The sequence below is a fragment of the Rosa chinensis genome, chromosome 3 (assembly GCF_002994745.2).
Source record: "Rosa chinensis cultivar Old Blush chromosome 3, RchiOBHm-V2, whole genome shotgun sequence".
Classification (NCBI taxonomy): Eukaryota; Viridiplantae; Streptophyta; class Magnoliopsida; order Rosales; family Rosaceae; genus Rosa; species Rosa chinensis.
The window spans coordinates 3,880,140-3,897,318 of record NC_037090.1 but is presented as its reverse complement, the minus strand read 5'-3'; the positions used below and the strand labels follow the sequence as shown (position 1 = coordinate 3,897,318).

General features: G+C 36.5%; 2 protein-coding genes, 1 long non-coding RNA gene and 1 pseudogene across 3 annotated transcripts; 2 read left to right on the top strand and 2 right to left on the bottom strand.

Moving 5' to 3' along the window:
- Positions 1-349: 349 nt before the first annotated feature.
- Positions 350-2,154, top strand: LOC112193259 (histidine-containing phosphotransfer protein 1). The gene is made up of 6 exons (XM_024333331.2): positions 350-783; positions 895-1,025; positions 1,107-1,175; positions 1,544-1,615; positions 1,703-1,775; positions 1,882-2,154. The coding sequence occupies exons 1-6, from the start codon at positions 721-723 to the stop codon at positions 1,924-1,926; spliced, it is 453 nt and encodes a 150-aa protein (XP_024189099.1). The 5' UTR covers positions 350-720; the 3' UTR covers positions 1,927-2,154.
- Positions 2,155-3,461: 1,307 nt separating this feature from the next.
- LOC112193940 lies at positions 3,462-10,443 on the bottom strand (annotated as a pseudogene).
- LOC112193007 lies at positions 5,422-7,660 on the bottom strand. Its single transcript, XR_002933744.2, has 2 exons — positions 5,763-7,660; positions 5,422-5,594 (listed from the first exon to the last, which is right to left on the bottom strand). It is a non-coding gene; the product is annotated as an uncharacterized LOC112193007 (long non-coding RNA).
- A 1,628-nt stretch (positions 10,444-12,071) lies between the features above and the next one.
- Positions 12,072-14,258, top strand: LOC112193005 (myosin heavy chain, skeletal muscle). The gene has a single exon (XM_024332998.2). It carries the CDS (start codon positions 12,219-12,221, stop codon positions 14,106-14,108), a length of 1,890 nt encoding a protein of 629 aa, XP_024188766.1. The 5' UTR covers positions 12,072-12,218; the 3' UTR covers positions 14,109-14,258.
- The last annotated feature ends 2,921 nt before the right edge of the window (positions 14,259-17,179 follow it).

The following is a 17,179-nucleotide window of genomic DNA, read 5'->3' as shown; positions in this document are numbered from 1 at the left end:
TTTTTCTGGTGTTAGCATCTATCATTTCTCACATCCTCAATTGGACTTATTTGATTTGTAATTTTGTATCATCGTCTTCTGTCCAAAACTCCAAATGGATTTCATTTTATGACGGTATCATGTTGAAATTACACAAGGTTAACAAGTACTCACTAGAAATTAGAATAGGCTAGCAAGAACTTCCAAGATAGTGGGCTACGACTTGGAAATTATCAGACACCCAGAGACAAGTTAGTCCCTTGGACACGAAAAATAAAATAGTTTAATATTAGAGAGAGAAGGAGAGACAGAATTAATTACTGAGAGAAAAATATGGGAAGTATGGATGGTATATGGCATCAGGTTTTCAGGTTTTGGATCTTGTGAAGCTTTAATTTTGGGGGAAAAAGTTCAGTGCATATCTAATATATGTGTGTATATTTGTATGATATGTCAAGAAAAGGAAGAAAAAGAAATTCATAAAAGGAATTATAGGTAGCTGGTCCATTATGGAATACCAGAAACAGCAGTGACTATTGTGTACTATATATGTATGCATGTATAGCCCAGAATGGTATGATTTTGGAGACCCTTCCCTCCCTCCTCTTGAGTATTGGGTATTCTCTTTTTAAAAAGGAACAAAAGCCAAGAGATGCAATGAACCTTTAGATTTATAAGATCTGTGAATACTGAGAGATAGTGGTAGAAACCTAGAGAAGTTGAGAGTGGTAGCTAACGTACATGGCTGGTGTGTCTCAGTTGCAGAAGCAGTTTGTTGACTACAAAGCCTCACTCTTTCAAGAGGTCAGTGAAAATTATACACACATATATGTTAGATATACAAAAGTTCTTGTGTGTGTTTGTTTTGGGTTATTTGGTTTAGATGATGATGAGTATTTGTTATTTTGTATGAAGGGGGTTCTGGATGAACAGTTTGACCAACTTCAGGGACTACAAGATGAGAGCAACCCAAATTTTGTGGTTGAAGTGGTGTCTCTCTTCTTTCAAGATTCTGAGAGGCTTCTCAATGACCTGACCAAGACTCTGTAAGAATCAAAGCTTAAATTCTGATCATGGATTCTACCATCAAGGCCATTTGATTATGTCTTTGTTTCTTTTTGGTGCAGAAACCAGCAGGGTGTTGACTTCAAGAAGGTCGGTGCCAATGTTCATCAGTTGAAGGGTAGCAGCTCCAGGTACTTGGCTTGTTTTCTCTTTCTTTCTTTCTTTTTTCTTTTTTTTTTTACCGCTTTAAAAATCATATATATATAAATGTCTCATGCTTCTAAAATGAATAATTCATATTAGCAAGTATCTGAAATTTGTTTTAGTTTGGAGGGTTTATCACACAGATATGTCATATCAGCTAACCTTTCATACTTTGAGATGGTTTCCTAAAAAAAGTTGAAGATTCTCTAGTTTTGCAAATAACTTATCTCAGCTCTTTTTTTTTTTTAAAAAAAAAGCTTATCTCAGCTCCTTTAATAAAGTGAAAAAAAAAATCTTTCTATAACTTTCTTGCGTTAAATTTGATGAGGAAATGTGTTCTTGGAATGTATTACAGCATTGGTGCTCAGAGGGTTCAGAGAGTCTGCATTGCATTTCGTAACTACGGTGAGGAGCACAACATTGAAGGGTGAGTGATATTGGTCTCTCACCACTATATTTTTGTGAAAGTTTTCCTATTCAAAACAGTAATACATTGTTAAAATTATTGGTGCAGGTGCCTAAAATCTCTTCAGCTAGTGAAGCATGAATATACCATTGTGAAAAATAAACTTGAAACTCTTTTCAAGGTAAGTATTAGAAGAAGTTGTTTCATAATTCACAAGCCTTAGCCTCGATCTACTCTAGCTCTTGATCCCAAAGCCTTGCTTAATCTTCTACTTTTTCAAATATTAGCTGGAGCAACAGATTTTGGCTGCCGGCGGCATTGTACCAAGGTAATGAAGAATCAGATGATCCAGTGAAGTTGTCATAGCAACAAGATCACAAAGTATGTAGCTAGATTGCAGAGAGGCTTGGTTTAATGTACTTTCGTCTTTTTTTTCTTTCCTATTTGGTTTGCGCATCCAAGTTTCTTGGGGCTCAAAGAACCTAGTTCATTAATTATTGCTAAGAATCTAGTTCATTAATTATGGCTAAGAATGTGAATGAATCTTTCTACCTCTTTAATTTCCGATAATATGGATGACATTTCCTATATGCAAATAGGCATAGAATGACATATAGCAATTAAGTTACAGTTTTCCTCTATAAATATTCAAGTCTAGGCATTAGTAAACATTGCTGCTTCATGAAGGGCTTCTAAGTGTATTGACAGGAAGCATTTGCATTTTAAACAGAAATTTATGTGCTTTGAATGAAAGCACTTCCGGTGGAAGTGCTACTGAACAAAAGCCCTTCCATAGAAGTACCGCCAGACGGCCCCAACTATAGATTTTATGGAAGCTGTTAAGCATTCATGATTCTCAGTCCTCCAATCAGGAAATGGAGTTCTGGCATAACCAATACATTCATGGTAATTAGTTGGCAGAGAAGCAATGCACTTGGGAAAAAAAAAAAAAACTTCTAGACTTCTGGTGTGGTTGTGAAAATTTATGTTATAAGCTATCATTATGAAATGAACGTGCTCCATACATTGTTAAAATCATTTGACCTATTCTCCCCAAACTTCAAGATTTGATTTTTTATATAGGACTGAATATTCCAACATTTGGCTGAATTAGTTTCGAGTCCATGTGAACAATATGCAGGTCACTCATGCATTGAGGACTATCCAGTTCTCATATTTAGCCAAATAAAATTAAAGCCCACCAACTAGGGCTTGTATTTGTTATATTAATTAATCAGCATGCTGTGAGTCGTAGAATTAGTTTAAATGGACATTAATAATTCTATATTAAGTCAGCCTGAATCGATGTATCCCATGTTCTGTATCACACATCCATTCAATGTATGAACAGATGTATGAGGTCCAATACGTTACATATCCAGTATTTTATGGGAGATGATATTCAGAGCACCGACGTGCACTTGCACCAACATGAATGGATGGTTAGATTGCATTAAATAAATCTTTTGTGTTTTTTTAAAATAAGGTTGATAATAATTATCAAGGGTTGAGATTGTTTTATAAGTGTTGGGTTACTTGCACCGTCGGTACATAGAATGATTTCTAGTATTTTATTGTGGCGTCGGATATTTATATTTACATTATACAATTTATACATGCATGCTGTAATTAATTAATCCTGCTAAATCCCAAAGGATCTTCTAGGTATGATCAGTTATGCTTCTGTTTGTGATTTTCCTTGCATTGCCTCGTGTTTAGAATATAATAAAGAGACCATATCACTTGAGCTAACCAATTCGATTCATGTCTGGAGGCCTAACAAGGAATCTCCAAACAAATGGATAAAAATGAGAGTAATAAATTAAGTTCGAATCCTCCCTCCCCCGATATTGTTTTATAAAATAGTTGTTGCTCAGCTATGAGTCCTATGACATAATATTACATTAGCAATATGCAAATTGTTCATAAAATGCATTTTGATTTACACTACATGGTACCTTCACCATTTTTGCTTGTTTTTGGTCATCAATAAGCATCTGCCCAATTACTGATTCGTCTCCCTCAGCCACAACCTTGAGGGGAATAAACTTAAAGGTCTGGTTCAATTGAGAATGATTTCCTTTTCCAGCCAAGGTCACAGCACCAAGTATTTCTCCTAAAAATGTGTCCTGTAAATAGAAATATGGAAAAAAGGAAAAAAGAAAAAAGAAAGTTGGTTCTTGCATAAAGTTAAAGGATCAGAATTAATTAGGACAAGTGAATTGAATATTACCATGTGATGGTAGCTATGATGATTTTGTTTTAGTTGCCATAGCCTAGAAATTAGATTTTGGGCAAATGCAGCTTGAGGAGTCCTATGACTATTTGTTAGCTGCTGTTGCAATGTATTGAGAATTTTCTGGAAAGAACGTACTGACTTGCTTTTGGGTTTTCCATGGAATCATTGTAATGTTCAGTTTGGAATCGAAAACTGCTTTTGCAGCCAAAGGGTCAAGAAACATGTTAAAGTCTGCATATTCATTTGAAGCAACAGTGAAAACATTCCCTCTTGCATTATCATTATCATTTTCATCCACAATGTGTCCCCCAACGATAAATACTTCCTGCAAGAAAATCCAATATCACTCATTTGGTTTTAAATTTAGGACAATCACTTAATGAAACATTAAGCACTGAGTCTGTACGTGTTGTTCTCAGAAAGAATGATTTCAGCTAAATTTGTCAACGGTCCATTGGTCAACAAAGTAATCTTGGATCCTGGATGCAGTGATTTTACGATGGACTTCCAAACATCTAGTGCAGTCGGTTGTCCAAATCCAGGGCTTCCTCTAATTTCTGGTTTGTATCTGAATTGAAACATATGCATAAAATGTAACAATGTAACATGTCACAGTGAACAGATGTGTACTGGTTTAAGAAGTTGACAATAGGCCGGTGTGCTACCTTCTAGGACTACGAGGCAAGTCACGAGCAAATCCATAGAGTGTATCATAGTCCAAGGAGCCACCGCTGCCTTGAGGAATGGACTTAGAGTAGCTGCAGTCTCCGAGCGAAGTGAAAGTCACAGATGAATAAGATTGTCCAACTGCAAACACATTTCCAAGACCAACTTGAATATCATCACGCTCCATCATATGCAGTATGTCATATAGAATTTCTATGGTTGCAGCAGTTGCCCACCCATTTGGAGTAACTAGTATTCCCTGGAGGTTGATCAGTTCTGCAGGTAAATTTAGCAGATATAGAAGGGCTAGAAAATCCCCCGGCACTCAATCCATGTCAAAAACTACAGGTTTACCCATCGTGTTTTTCTTTTCAAAATCTGCTTTTTGCTTTTGGACTACTCTTTCATACTCATCAGGCAGAAACTGTGCTGCTCTGGTGTTACTAAGTCGTGCGGTTTGCTTATTAGGTCGATTTATAACCTGCATTCGGAAATAATCACTACTAGCAAAACGGGTTACTCACACAGATTTATATCTGTGTGAAATAATGCTATTTCACACGGATGTCAGTAGGTAAAAGGCTGTACCTACGGTGCAAGCACGGAATATTTTTCGGTTGCCTTCGGAGGGGGCGCTAATGCTCTATTCACACGGTTTTTAGAGTCCGTGTGAAAATTCTTGTGGGTCCCACTTGTCTTCTAACAAGCATTGTAAAAATTTTATGTATCCGTGTGAGATGAAAATAATATTTAATACATCAGTCAGTGTGAAATACCTTATTAACTCACACAGATGTCTGTGTGAAAAGAGTAGTGATATTAAAAAAAAAATTATTATTATTTTGCTAATTTTATTATTCCATTAATCAGAATTCAAACAGTAACACAGAATGAACTCACAATTGATATTGGTACCCAGAACTAACTAGAAAAAAATATATCATTTCAAATGACTTCAAGTTACATCATAAACTAACTGTATACAAAAAGATTACATTGGCAACAAGATGAAGTTCTAAACCCTTGATCAGCTCCAGTTCTACCCTTCCATAGTTGCCGTTGACAGTTCCAATCTGTTGGATTTATCCCATACTCCTAATGAACAAAACAGTCACAGTACTTGTAAAAAATTTAAGTAATGTACCTAATTCATATGACAACTACTAGGGTTGGCCATTATGCCCAGATAACTACCATTAAACTCCACTTCAAGAGCAGACATGAACCACAATAAAGCCATATCTACTAAAGATGTGTTCTTACCATCCAACCAAGTACCAATTGGCAAAGCCAGCCCCAATTGCCCATTGATTACAACTCAGTGTTTAGCCAATTATTCCATCTGCATATAGTGAATCTACACTTCACCAACAAGTCAAAAAGAAGAGAATAAGAATAGAAATTGATTGATCAATCAAATTCATACAAAAGACAGAAAGAAAGAAAGCAATTAGATAATCTGAGGTTCAAAACCATTTATAATCAAAACCAACCCTTTTAGAAGCAAAACCTACACATTTATAGGTTCAAAAACAGAAATAAAAAATACAAATAGAACCCAGAACCCAGAATTTCTTTGTGAAACCTTCTTCAATCTCAGCCTGGTGAAACAAAACCCACAACCCAGAATTTCTTAAAATAACCACTCACTGAAACAACCTAAACTGAAAATTAACAATAACCCACAACCCAAATATTATTCTATGTTGCACTACTCAATTTATCTTGCTACCCAAACTTGAATACAAGCGTCGGGTATCTACACATATAAGAAATTATGCATGAATATATATATATATAAAAGCCATTCGATTTACCATCTATTTTTAAGTCATTCAACTACTGGAAACAGAAAAGAACTAAGCATTAACAACCAATTTTAATTTCTACAATAAAGAAGAAGTTCGCTCTCTCTGTGCGTTCGCCGGGGTTGAGGGAGTTATGGTGGTGGTCCTGGACCAATTGGTTTTCCTCTTGCAGGAATCTGAAAATCAAGTAAGGTAAAAAGGTTATCCAAGCAATCTAATTGCAATCTTCAAATTACCAACCTTACAAATACCCATCAATCAAAGAAGTAAGAGCCAAAAAATTCGGCGACACATCAAACCCATATACGCAAACACTTCTCTCCTCACCTCAACCTTACAAAACCCATTAAACAATGTATTGAAAGTAACAAAATCAGGTCTACATCCTCCTACCCTTATCATGTTCATCTCTAAACAAGCCACATCAATATCACATAGTTTCCAGTACCCATTAATTTCGAGAGGAATTAATTGGAGATTGAGACATAAAGAATGAGAGAGAGGGAAAGAGAAAATGAAATAGGATCGATCTGTCCATGGATCCCTGAGCTCGGGTAGAGGTCAAGGACAGGGTGAGCTCTGCTACTGATGACCCCAACCGCTTCAAATTGCTTTTGTCGATCTCTTGTTTTTTCAATTAAACCGTAATTGCATCTGTTGAGAATGGAGATATGGGGTTGGGGGAAGGCTAAGCTTTTCTGAGGGAGGAAGAAGGTGATTAGAGGAAGGAGGTTGGATGAGGCGGCAGAGTGACGAGGAGGAAGGAGGGAGGGGGAGAGAGAGAGAGAGAGAGGCAATAGTGACAGAGAAAGAGGGGCGATAATGATGATGGAGAAAATGGAGTTTAGGTTAGGTTACAAATGGTTTAATGGGTAAAATTGCAACAGAATTCGTGTGAAAAACATATGTAATTTTTACAGATATCTGTATGCATATTGTTTTCTCACACGGACATCCGTATCTTCATCTCACACAGATATCTGTGTGATGCTCATTTCATACAGATATCTGTGTTAAACTATTTTAGCAACGAAAAACCGTCTCTCTACAATTCATATAGCACAAAAAAACAATGATTTTTTAATAAACTTATATTTAATATATACAGAAATGTGTGTGAACTAGGCTTCACACGGACAACCGTGTGAGTAGGTAATAAAATATTTTATTTTTCACACGGATGTCTGTATGTGATATTTTTCACACAGACATCTGTGGCTATTATTATTCCATAAACTCTTGTGGGCCCAATTTTACTTATTTCACACGGTTTTCTGTATATATTGCCAATGCACACAGATATCCGTGGCTTTATAAAATCTGTGTGAGTTAAATCTGTGTGAGATGCCTATTTTGCTAGTAGTGAATTGAAGTTTATCCCAAGGAAAAAAAACACAAATCACTTCTGTATGTTAGTCACATAAATAATTCTGAAGGAGCTCACTTCCAAGAAACTTTTATAGAACTTTTTCGTAAGCATCTTCTCGTCAATGTCACAATTTGGTTTAGCTTCTGTTGCAACAAGAACAGAAACGGCTTCCGGACCAGTTGCCTTCTGTGTGTAACCATCCTGCATGTTAGCATTGCCCAAAATCCAGTTAGTACTGGATACATATCTTCAGGCCTAGACTACAGTCATCAAGAAATTATTAATTTACAACTGTATAACATTTATGCACGTATATAGTGGAAAAGTTCTACAATATGTTAACAAATGGTCTGGATTAAGGCCATATTTTACACAAGTTTCGACACACCTTGTGAGTCATTAAATTTTAAAATATTCAATGGTTCATATTTATTGTTTGAATGATGTCAACAAAACACCAAGTGATGTGAAAATGACATGGCATTACATATTTCTAATTTAAAATTAATATCATCTTCAATAAAAGAAAAACAAAATTAAAATTTAGAAAATCAAAATCTATTGTACACGATAAAGACTACAAAGAAAAAAGAAGAAGAACAAGAGTTCCCAGTACCCATCCTACTTCTGGAGGCTTCAATTATATTCCTCCTCATTCTCACACAAGTAGGGAGATGAAAAACTTACTGTTCCTATCACCATTGACATCTCTTTTCTATTAGTTAACATGAAATCTATGAAAGTGGGGCATTGCTTTTTCATTCTCCCCATTGCAGACGAGATCCATCTTTTATATGTAACTCCAAGTCGTTCTATTTCAAACTAATAGTAACAACTGACAAGACAAAAGGTAATTATGAGACTTGACAAAACATTGACCAATTATGATATATACATACTGCTGCAGAATTCATGATTAATGTGATTCTGGAATTAAATGGCTTCACGTACTTTCCCATTGATAATTTGATACCATTCAATACGAAAACCAAAGAGTGAATTGATACCATTCTCTTATAAAAACAAAAAACATATGCCTCAGTGTAAATTAATCCTCTTATAAGAACAACAACAAAACAAACCAATACTCCCTCAATGAAACAATAGTTACTAAGAGGAAAAAAAAAAATATATATATATATATATAATATAAAGTTGAATACATTCTTCATGTTATTGTCTGAATCTTCCTCGTTTGAAAGAAAGATCAAAGTTTTCACTCTGAGGTAGGAGATTTGCAACAAAAAAGCAAAAAAAAAAAAAAAGCAGAAGCTAAGAAAACAATGCCAGGCGCAAGTTTGGTTAGCAAGACAACTATAGGAAATTGAATACCATAAACTTCACAACCAATTCTAGACCTAAACCCTAAATTTAGTTGTTTTTATGTCGACAAAAGAATAAGATAAATACGTACTTGTGTTCTTGTTGTAAGTATTGTTTAGTTCCAATTAGCAAAGTAATTGGGAGGATGGAGATGAGAGCTTGGAGTTGGAAAAGACGATGAGAGATTGAAGTTAGAGGAGATGATGTTCCTTTTGGCGTTTGGCATTGTCCTTATTATTCTAATTTTTTTTTCTTTTCTTTTGATCGTGTACAATATTTTTTTTCTTTTTTGTTTTTATCGTGTACAGTTGATTTTGATCTTCTAAATTTTAATATTGTTTTTTCTTTTAATGAAGAAAAGTTTTATTTTAGATTAGAAATATGTATTGCCATGTCATTTCCACATAACTTGGTGTTGTGTTGACATCATTCAAACAATAAATCTGACCCATTGAATATTTTAAAATCTAATGGCTCACAATGTGTGTCAAAATTTGTGTAAAATACGTATACATACAATTACCACTTGTAGGACTTAATTGATCAAACGAGAGCATGCTTTACCTTATATATTATGCTAATATACCTGACATTTTCCTTTACCCCCCTTGACAAGGCAAAATGGGTCTTGCAAACCTAGCTGAACATGACCACTATGCACTCCATTCTTCTGTAAATTGAACTTTGGGATCAAACCCCCACTGATGAGGGGATTTGAGCCATCTGAGATTCCATAAGGTGTATTTGAAGTAACCACTGAGATGTTCATATATTCCATTTCCGCAAACTCATTTTCTCCTCCATGATCTTGATCAGATCTCTCTAAGTTACTCATTTGAGACAGCGCAACACCAACCATAAAAGAATCCCAGAAGCAATATTCCTCATGAAACTTATTGTTAGGCCATGTATCACGAACCATTTTCAAGGTCTGGAAGCTATATTGTGCCTCAAATATTGTATCTTGTTTCTGTTCAAATGCAGCAAAGAAATTCTTGTTTACAGGAATCGTCCTTGTCGCATCTAAAGGAATGAGTGTGATTGGAACGCCAGAATGCAATACCTGTTTGTTTAATCACCAAACAACCATTACCAACGTACACTAAATAAAGATTAATATCAACGATCAGTAATTAAATTGACATGCATTACATACCGTGTATGCAGCAAAAGGATCTCCAAAGAAATTGAACTCCGCATATGGATTGGAGTCTGGGGGGAACAAATTACCGATGCCAGGTTCAATAGCACCTCCCATGACATATATATGCTCAATATTTTTCTTAAGGTGAGGATTAGTCATAAGAAAAATTGCTAAATTTGTATGTGTGCCTAGAACAAACACACTAATGGAACCTGCAGACACTGCATCTTTCATCACTAGTTGAGCTGTAGCTTGTTCTACAGGTACATATTTTCTCCCACCCTGTGTTATTTCATTCATATATAAGCTGCATACATACAATAGTGCTACAACCAAAACATAAGTTCCCTGTAACTACACTAGTACGTGATAGAGGTTCATTTTTGGTGTTCTATATTTGAAAAGTATGAATTTCTTTGTGGAAAGAAAATCAATTTCTTCATGTTTGAATATTCCATAAGAATTGTGTCATTTTGAATTTTCTTGCAAAAGTTTCCTTCTATTACTTAATTAGTTTCCAAAACAAGAACTGTTTCGTTTTTAAGGGATATTAATGGGAAGAAGAAGATACAATGTACATGCATTATGAACTTTGAAATCTAAAGAAGTAAATTAAGGGAAATATGGAAGACAGTGATACTATGCAATCTTCTATTTTTAGACTTGAAATTAGTTTTACACGTCTTGGTCAAACCAACTCATACCCCATTGAAATTACTCAAGTCGGACGAGAGGTAGCATAGTAAAATATTATAAATATTAGTATTCCTAATTGAAAACTGATTTAGAGGTTTCTCATAACAAATTAGCATATAATCTAACATCTTAGACGTTTCAACCCCACTTTTCTTTTTCTTTATTTAACTTTTAGTTACTTTTTTTAGATTGTATGTGTAATTTAATGCTTATATAAGAAATAAGAACTTTCCTACTCAAGAAAATATTATTGTAGGGTTTGGCATAAAAAAAATTAATTAATTAGGGTGTTATCACCTCACCAAAAGAAATATTCTTTGATAGGGCGCAATCGACCGATACAGATATATCGAAATTTTGATAAAGGAAGATATCGAAAATATCGGTAATTTGCAGGCATAATTTTTTTTTTGTTCAAAGATTTAGTTTTTGGAAATACTAAATAGATATAAACGTCAACTTCAATTACATCCAAAAAGATAATATAGGTGGTTTAAAAGACGCTCACTGGTCTACAAAAATACAATAATCAAACTAAGATATATGACTCAAACCAAGATATATGTGGTTTAGTCATTTTACAAGTATTTCTTTATTTTGTTGATACATATCCTAAATATCTTATAGAACGGAGATATTTTACGATATTGAATAAATTTTTCCGAAGTAGGAAAAGATAAGATATTTTCTCCTATAATATATCTGTCACATCGGTGTATCAGTAGATATTTCAAACGCTAATTGAGGGGGACGTGTAACGTGTTATAAGTAAAATGATTTTATTTTTATTTTTATGAAATTAGCAAAGAAATGTGGAAAAATTTGTGATATATAGTTAAATAACAAAATACATCAATTATTGAAAATAAACTTTCATTAGTGAATTGTAGTAAATAAATAAACTTTCATAATGAAGACAAATCACTTGGCCTACTCTCGGCCGCGGAAGAACAAGAAGACAAAACGGAGACACCAAAGCGCCGTTCAAAACTGTCCACACGGAGACACATGGCCTCAGGCCACCGTTCCGAAATCTCAAAAAGAAACAAAAAGAAGAGAAACCACCCAATCTCATTCCAAATTTCAATTTCGTAGGACTGGAAATTTAAGACACACCCTCAAATATCTGGGCCAGGCTCCCTCTCTTTCTCTCTCTATACTGGGCCCCAAAATTTGAAAACGGAATCCCATCCCCCCAGAAATTCAAAACGACTCGCTCTCTTCTCATAAATAAACAAAGCCCCTCTCTATCCCCTCCCTTCCTTTTTATAAATCTCCCCATCAATTCCACACCCTTCATTTTCTGCCATAAAGAACCCTAGCAAAACCCTAATCCCTAATCCTCAAAGATCTCCAAATCCCACATTCCCCATCACAAAATGGCCAAAAAGAAAGCGACCCATCAACCCAAAGACGCCACTAATCAAGAAGAAGAAGCAACCCAGCAGACCCAGACCCAGAACCACAACAACAACAACACCGCCGCCGCCGCCTCCATGGGCGACGTGTCGTCGGAGAAGCTCGCCAACCTCAAGTCGCTGAACTCTCTGCTTCTCAAGGAGACCCTCGATCGGAGGCAGCAGGTGGAGGCTCTGGTCAAGGCCCAGAAGGGTTTGGAGTCTGAGCTGAGTAAGTTGGGGATGGAGAAGAAGCTCATGGAGGTTGAGTTGGTGGAGAAGAGTGACGAGGGGTTTGGTGTCGAGTTGGAGAAGACTGTTTTCGGGGTTTTCGTGGCGGCCCAGATGGCTGAAATGCTGAGAGAGAAGGCTGAGATTGAGAGGGTGAAGAGGGGAACAGAGGAGGAGGTTGAGGTTTTGAGGAGGGAGGTGGATGAGCTTGTGGGGAGTCTTGAAAATGAGAAGGGTAAGCTGAGCCGGGTGTGTTGGGAGAGAGATGTGGTGAAGGGGGATTTCGACGGCCTTGCTCTGGAGGCGAATGGGTTGAGGTTGAAGGTGGTGGAGATGGAGAGGAGAGAGAGGTGTGTGGAGGATCAAGTGGAGAAGGTGAAGTCGCAATGCCGAGGGTTGGTGGAGGAGAAATGTGAGAAGGAGAGAGTGGTTGAGGCGATGATGAGGGAGAGGGATTTGGCGGAGAGGAAGCGTGGTGAGTTGGAGAGTGTGATTGCGGATTTGAAGAGGGAGATTGGGAGGATTGTCAGGGAGAAGAATGAGATTGACAAGGCGAAGATTGGGCAGGAAGTGATGGTTTCTAAGTTGGAGAAAGAGGTCGGGCAATTGAATAAGGTTGGATTGAGTTTGAGGACGGAGAACGAGGGGTTGCAGAAGAAGGTTTCGGAGCTGGAGGAGAGTGTTGGTGAGGCTGCGGCAAAGGAAAGGGAGATGGAGAGGGAGATTAAGGCCTTGGTGGAAGAGAAGAAGGAGAAGGAGGACAGTGTTGAGAGATTGAATGAGGAAGTGAAATCGCAGAAGGCAATTTTGGATATGGTCACTGAGGAATTGGAGAACAAGGAGCAGAGAATCAAGGAAATAACTCAAAAGAAGAATGAGATTGAGGAGGCAAAGGCCAATCGAGATAGTGAAGTTGCTGAGCTGAGTAGACAAGTGGGTGAGCAAAGGGATGTTATATTTACTCTGCGAAAATCGTGCAATGAGAAAGAAGAGAAGAATGCACGGTTGGTTTCTGAAGTTTGTCAATATAAAGATGCTGTTGAGCGTGTTAAGCAAGAGAGGGCTGAGGTTCAGAAAAGTTTGGCTGAGCAGAAAAAGATAGTGGAAGATTTGAAGCTGATTGTTTCCGAAAGGGAGAAGAAGGTTCAGGAAATAGAGCAATTGTTGGGGAAGCTGAGGACTGAGAGGGATGACATTACTGAGAAGAATAATGTGATGGAGAGCCGCTTAGAATCATTGGCAAAGGAAAAGGATTTCGTGCAGAAGAGCCTTTCTGATGCTCAGAGGGATATTCATGATTGGAAGTTTAAATATGAATCGGCAGGGAGGACCTCGAAACAAGCATTGACTATGTTGAAGAACACTGCAGCATTCCTAGCTTCTCAATCTGAAGGGAAGAAAGAAGTGGCTATAAAGGAGAAGAACCTTGGAGAAGAAGTTCAACCATATGCAGCGGAGTTGGATATCGTACAGAGTGCTTTCAGAAACAATGAGAAGATGATTGAAGACTTGAAGCAACAACTGGAGTCTGTGCGCTCCGTGGCCCAGGCACAGAAGAGGAAGAGTTTCTGGACTTTGGTGTCATCGGCAACAACAATTATTGCTGCAGCGTCTGTTGCATATGCTGCTAAAGGTCGCTGAGTGGCTCACTTGGTGTGTCAATTTTGTTATAACAACTACCTTGCTTTCTTGTTCAAGGTTTACTTGACGACACCATGGATATCATGTTTGTCCTTTTTGAACTCTGATCTAGATAATAAATGTGCATTTCTCTTACAACCTTAGCTTCCATTTTACTGCTTTTTTACAATATGTCATTCTTCATTGCTCAAGTCTTAGCTTAAAGGTTAAATCTTTACATTTTTCTCAGTCCAACAGATTAAAAGAGAACCTGAAAACGCGCTCTTGCTCTATCAATATTAATCATATATGAGGAAGACTTTGTTACAATTTTAAGATGCAAATTGATCAATGAGATTATTATCTTTACTTGGACTAGTCTTCTGACCTTAATATTGAAATGGTCAGATAATCTTCATCTATTTCAGTATTCAGGTGACTGTGATGCTATTGTTGTTATATAGCCTTCTGTGGTTGGTTAGAGATTTCTTTCTTTGGCAATAACATTGTGTTTCTCTCTAAGATGCTTGTCAAGTTGTCATCATATTTCTCCAGGGTCGGTATGCTTATCATCATCCAGTCCTTGCATAGAATGAGACAAATTCAAATCAAGAATAAATGGTGTGGAGAATTCATGTTATAGGAACACAAATCAATCAATGGAGAACTTGTTGAAATTTTTATAGCTGTAAGTTGTTAGAGGCAAGTCATATGAACAGCAGCTTATACTTGATCTCAGAATCTTGGTTTAGGAATTTCTTGCTTACGTCAAGTTTGGCTCTTGGATGAATGAAATTGCTTTTAGCAAATTGGAAACTAAGCTAACTGGTTTGCTCTGCTTAAGGTTCTGTCCAGTCGCTGAGAAAGTAACTCGGAAGTTAAAGGATTACTGATTCTTTGTTAAACTTTGATGTCTGAGCTGTATATTGAATTCATTCTCACTTCTGCGAATGGGTGATGACTGATCTGTGCATGAGAATTCTACTATATGAGCTCAAACTATGGAAAGGAGAAGTCTATAAGTCTCCTTAGGCCCAACTGCCCTAGCCTTTCTAAACTATGGTGTTCCTAAGTTGCCCATAGCCACAACAAACTCTGTTGGTCTTTCTTGTCTGGTAAACCCAGTTTTTTTTCTTTTTCTTTTCTTTCTTTTTATTTGGGGATCCCTTTTGTATGTGGGAAAACCTTATCAAGTGATGGGAATGCTAATTTGTTATACTGTGGCGATTATTTTATTATTAATTTTATTTTTATTATTATTATTATTATTAGAGGATAATTGAATCTTTTATCAGCTTAATCTCAATTAATTTTCAACTCTCCCTCACTACTTGAACTAACCCAAGGGCTCGCACAGTAGGGATTTATTTTGACCCATCATTTTGCACTTTTTTTTCTTTTACATTATTACATAGAGAAGCCCGAAAAGAAAGACAACTCTAACACACAATGATCTTGACTTAGATAAGCCTAATAAATCAACTTCCAAAAACTAACATCCATGTCCACAACCATGTTCTGTATACATGGTCAAGCAACACCCTCCAATTCTTATTTAGAAACTCTTGAAAATTTGCAACAATGCTAAAAAGTGGGTGAAGGAGCTCTTGAGAACTAGCATAACAGCAATCAGGGAGTCTCTCTATTTGTAGCAGCCGACATCCATCATGCCAAGCCATTTCTTTTTTGAAAGACCCCCAAGTTCAGCCTCTAAAACCTGACCTCATAGTTGAGTCTCTAAAACCTTATCAATGTGTCTAGACCCCCAAGTCATTCACCCATTCGCCCTTACCATTTCAAAGAATTCTCTCGGAACACATAATTCAATGTATTTATGCATATTGCCATCAACATTTAATTTATGTCGATCCTTATTTGGAAATTGCCAACAAATATGAGACAATTGACTTGCAACTGTAGAGTGGCCAACCTTGTTTGCTTCAAACATTATTTTGTTCTTTAAATACATTATCTTAGTACGTTTTTTTTTTTCTTCTATTGATTCAGATATTTTATTATTTACATACACGCGTAGAACAAAGTGCGTACAGAATCAATTTATAAGATTGTTAAATTGTAAGTGCCATATTGGTCGTCATGGAGAATATGATTCGAGTGGTTACAAAATCATGTAGTCTAGAGCGGAAGATATTGCTTATGTAAGCATTAGGCTTGTAGCCATTGATATCAATCAAATTCGTAGTGGATGACGATTGCGCAAACCTCATCAAGATTGTCTCTACCAGATTTGACTAAAGCATGATGATAATCCCCATTCCACTTTTAATTTGGGTCTCTTTTGAAAGCTTTTAGCCATCAATTTAATAAAACCCAATCCAATTCTTGTTTCTTTTTCATTAATTAAACTAATTACGGGGCTTGTTTGTTGTACATACTTTTCTTAATTAAATTTTTTTTTAATGAAGACAAATGCCTCGTCATGTCCCTTTTAGAAGCTTAGCTGTTGCTTACCCATTGTACTAGGCTTTATATCATTGTGAAAGGCACTGCCCCAGATTAGATATCCCCCTTGTTTGATTCTATAGTGGTCCCTAGAAAAATGAAAGAAATCCCCAAATGCCAACCACCACTAAAATATGGGACTATTCCTTTAGAACCAAGCCAATTCCCCAAAGAAAAGCTTCAATTTCACCCTCGAAAAAAAGAAAGAAGGGTAAGGTTACTTTCATGAAGTGACAAGGATGTCCTAACTCGGTCTCGATCACTAGCCAAAAATTAAACACTTCAATTATTTGGTAATGTAGACGGTTAGGAATGCGTAATTCAGTGGAAATCCTCATTTTGGTTGCTTCTGATGACGACATGAGATCATTTCATCTTAAACTATTATGTTGTTCATGTTAGAAGGACAAGGCCACTTTCAAGAAGTGACATGGATGACTTTACTCGGTCTCGATCACTGGCCAAAAGAATACTAAACACTTCAATCATTTAGTAATATAGACAATTAGAGATGTGTAATTCGGTTGAAATTATCATTCCGGTTGCCTCTAATGATGACATGAAATCTTTTAATCTCGAATTTCTCTGTCGTTCATGTTAGACAATCACGAAATCTCAACCGCTATGTA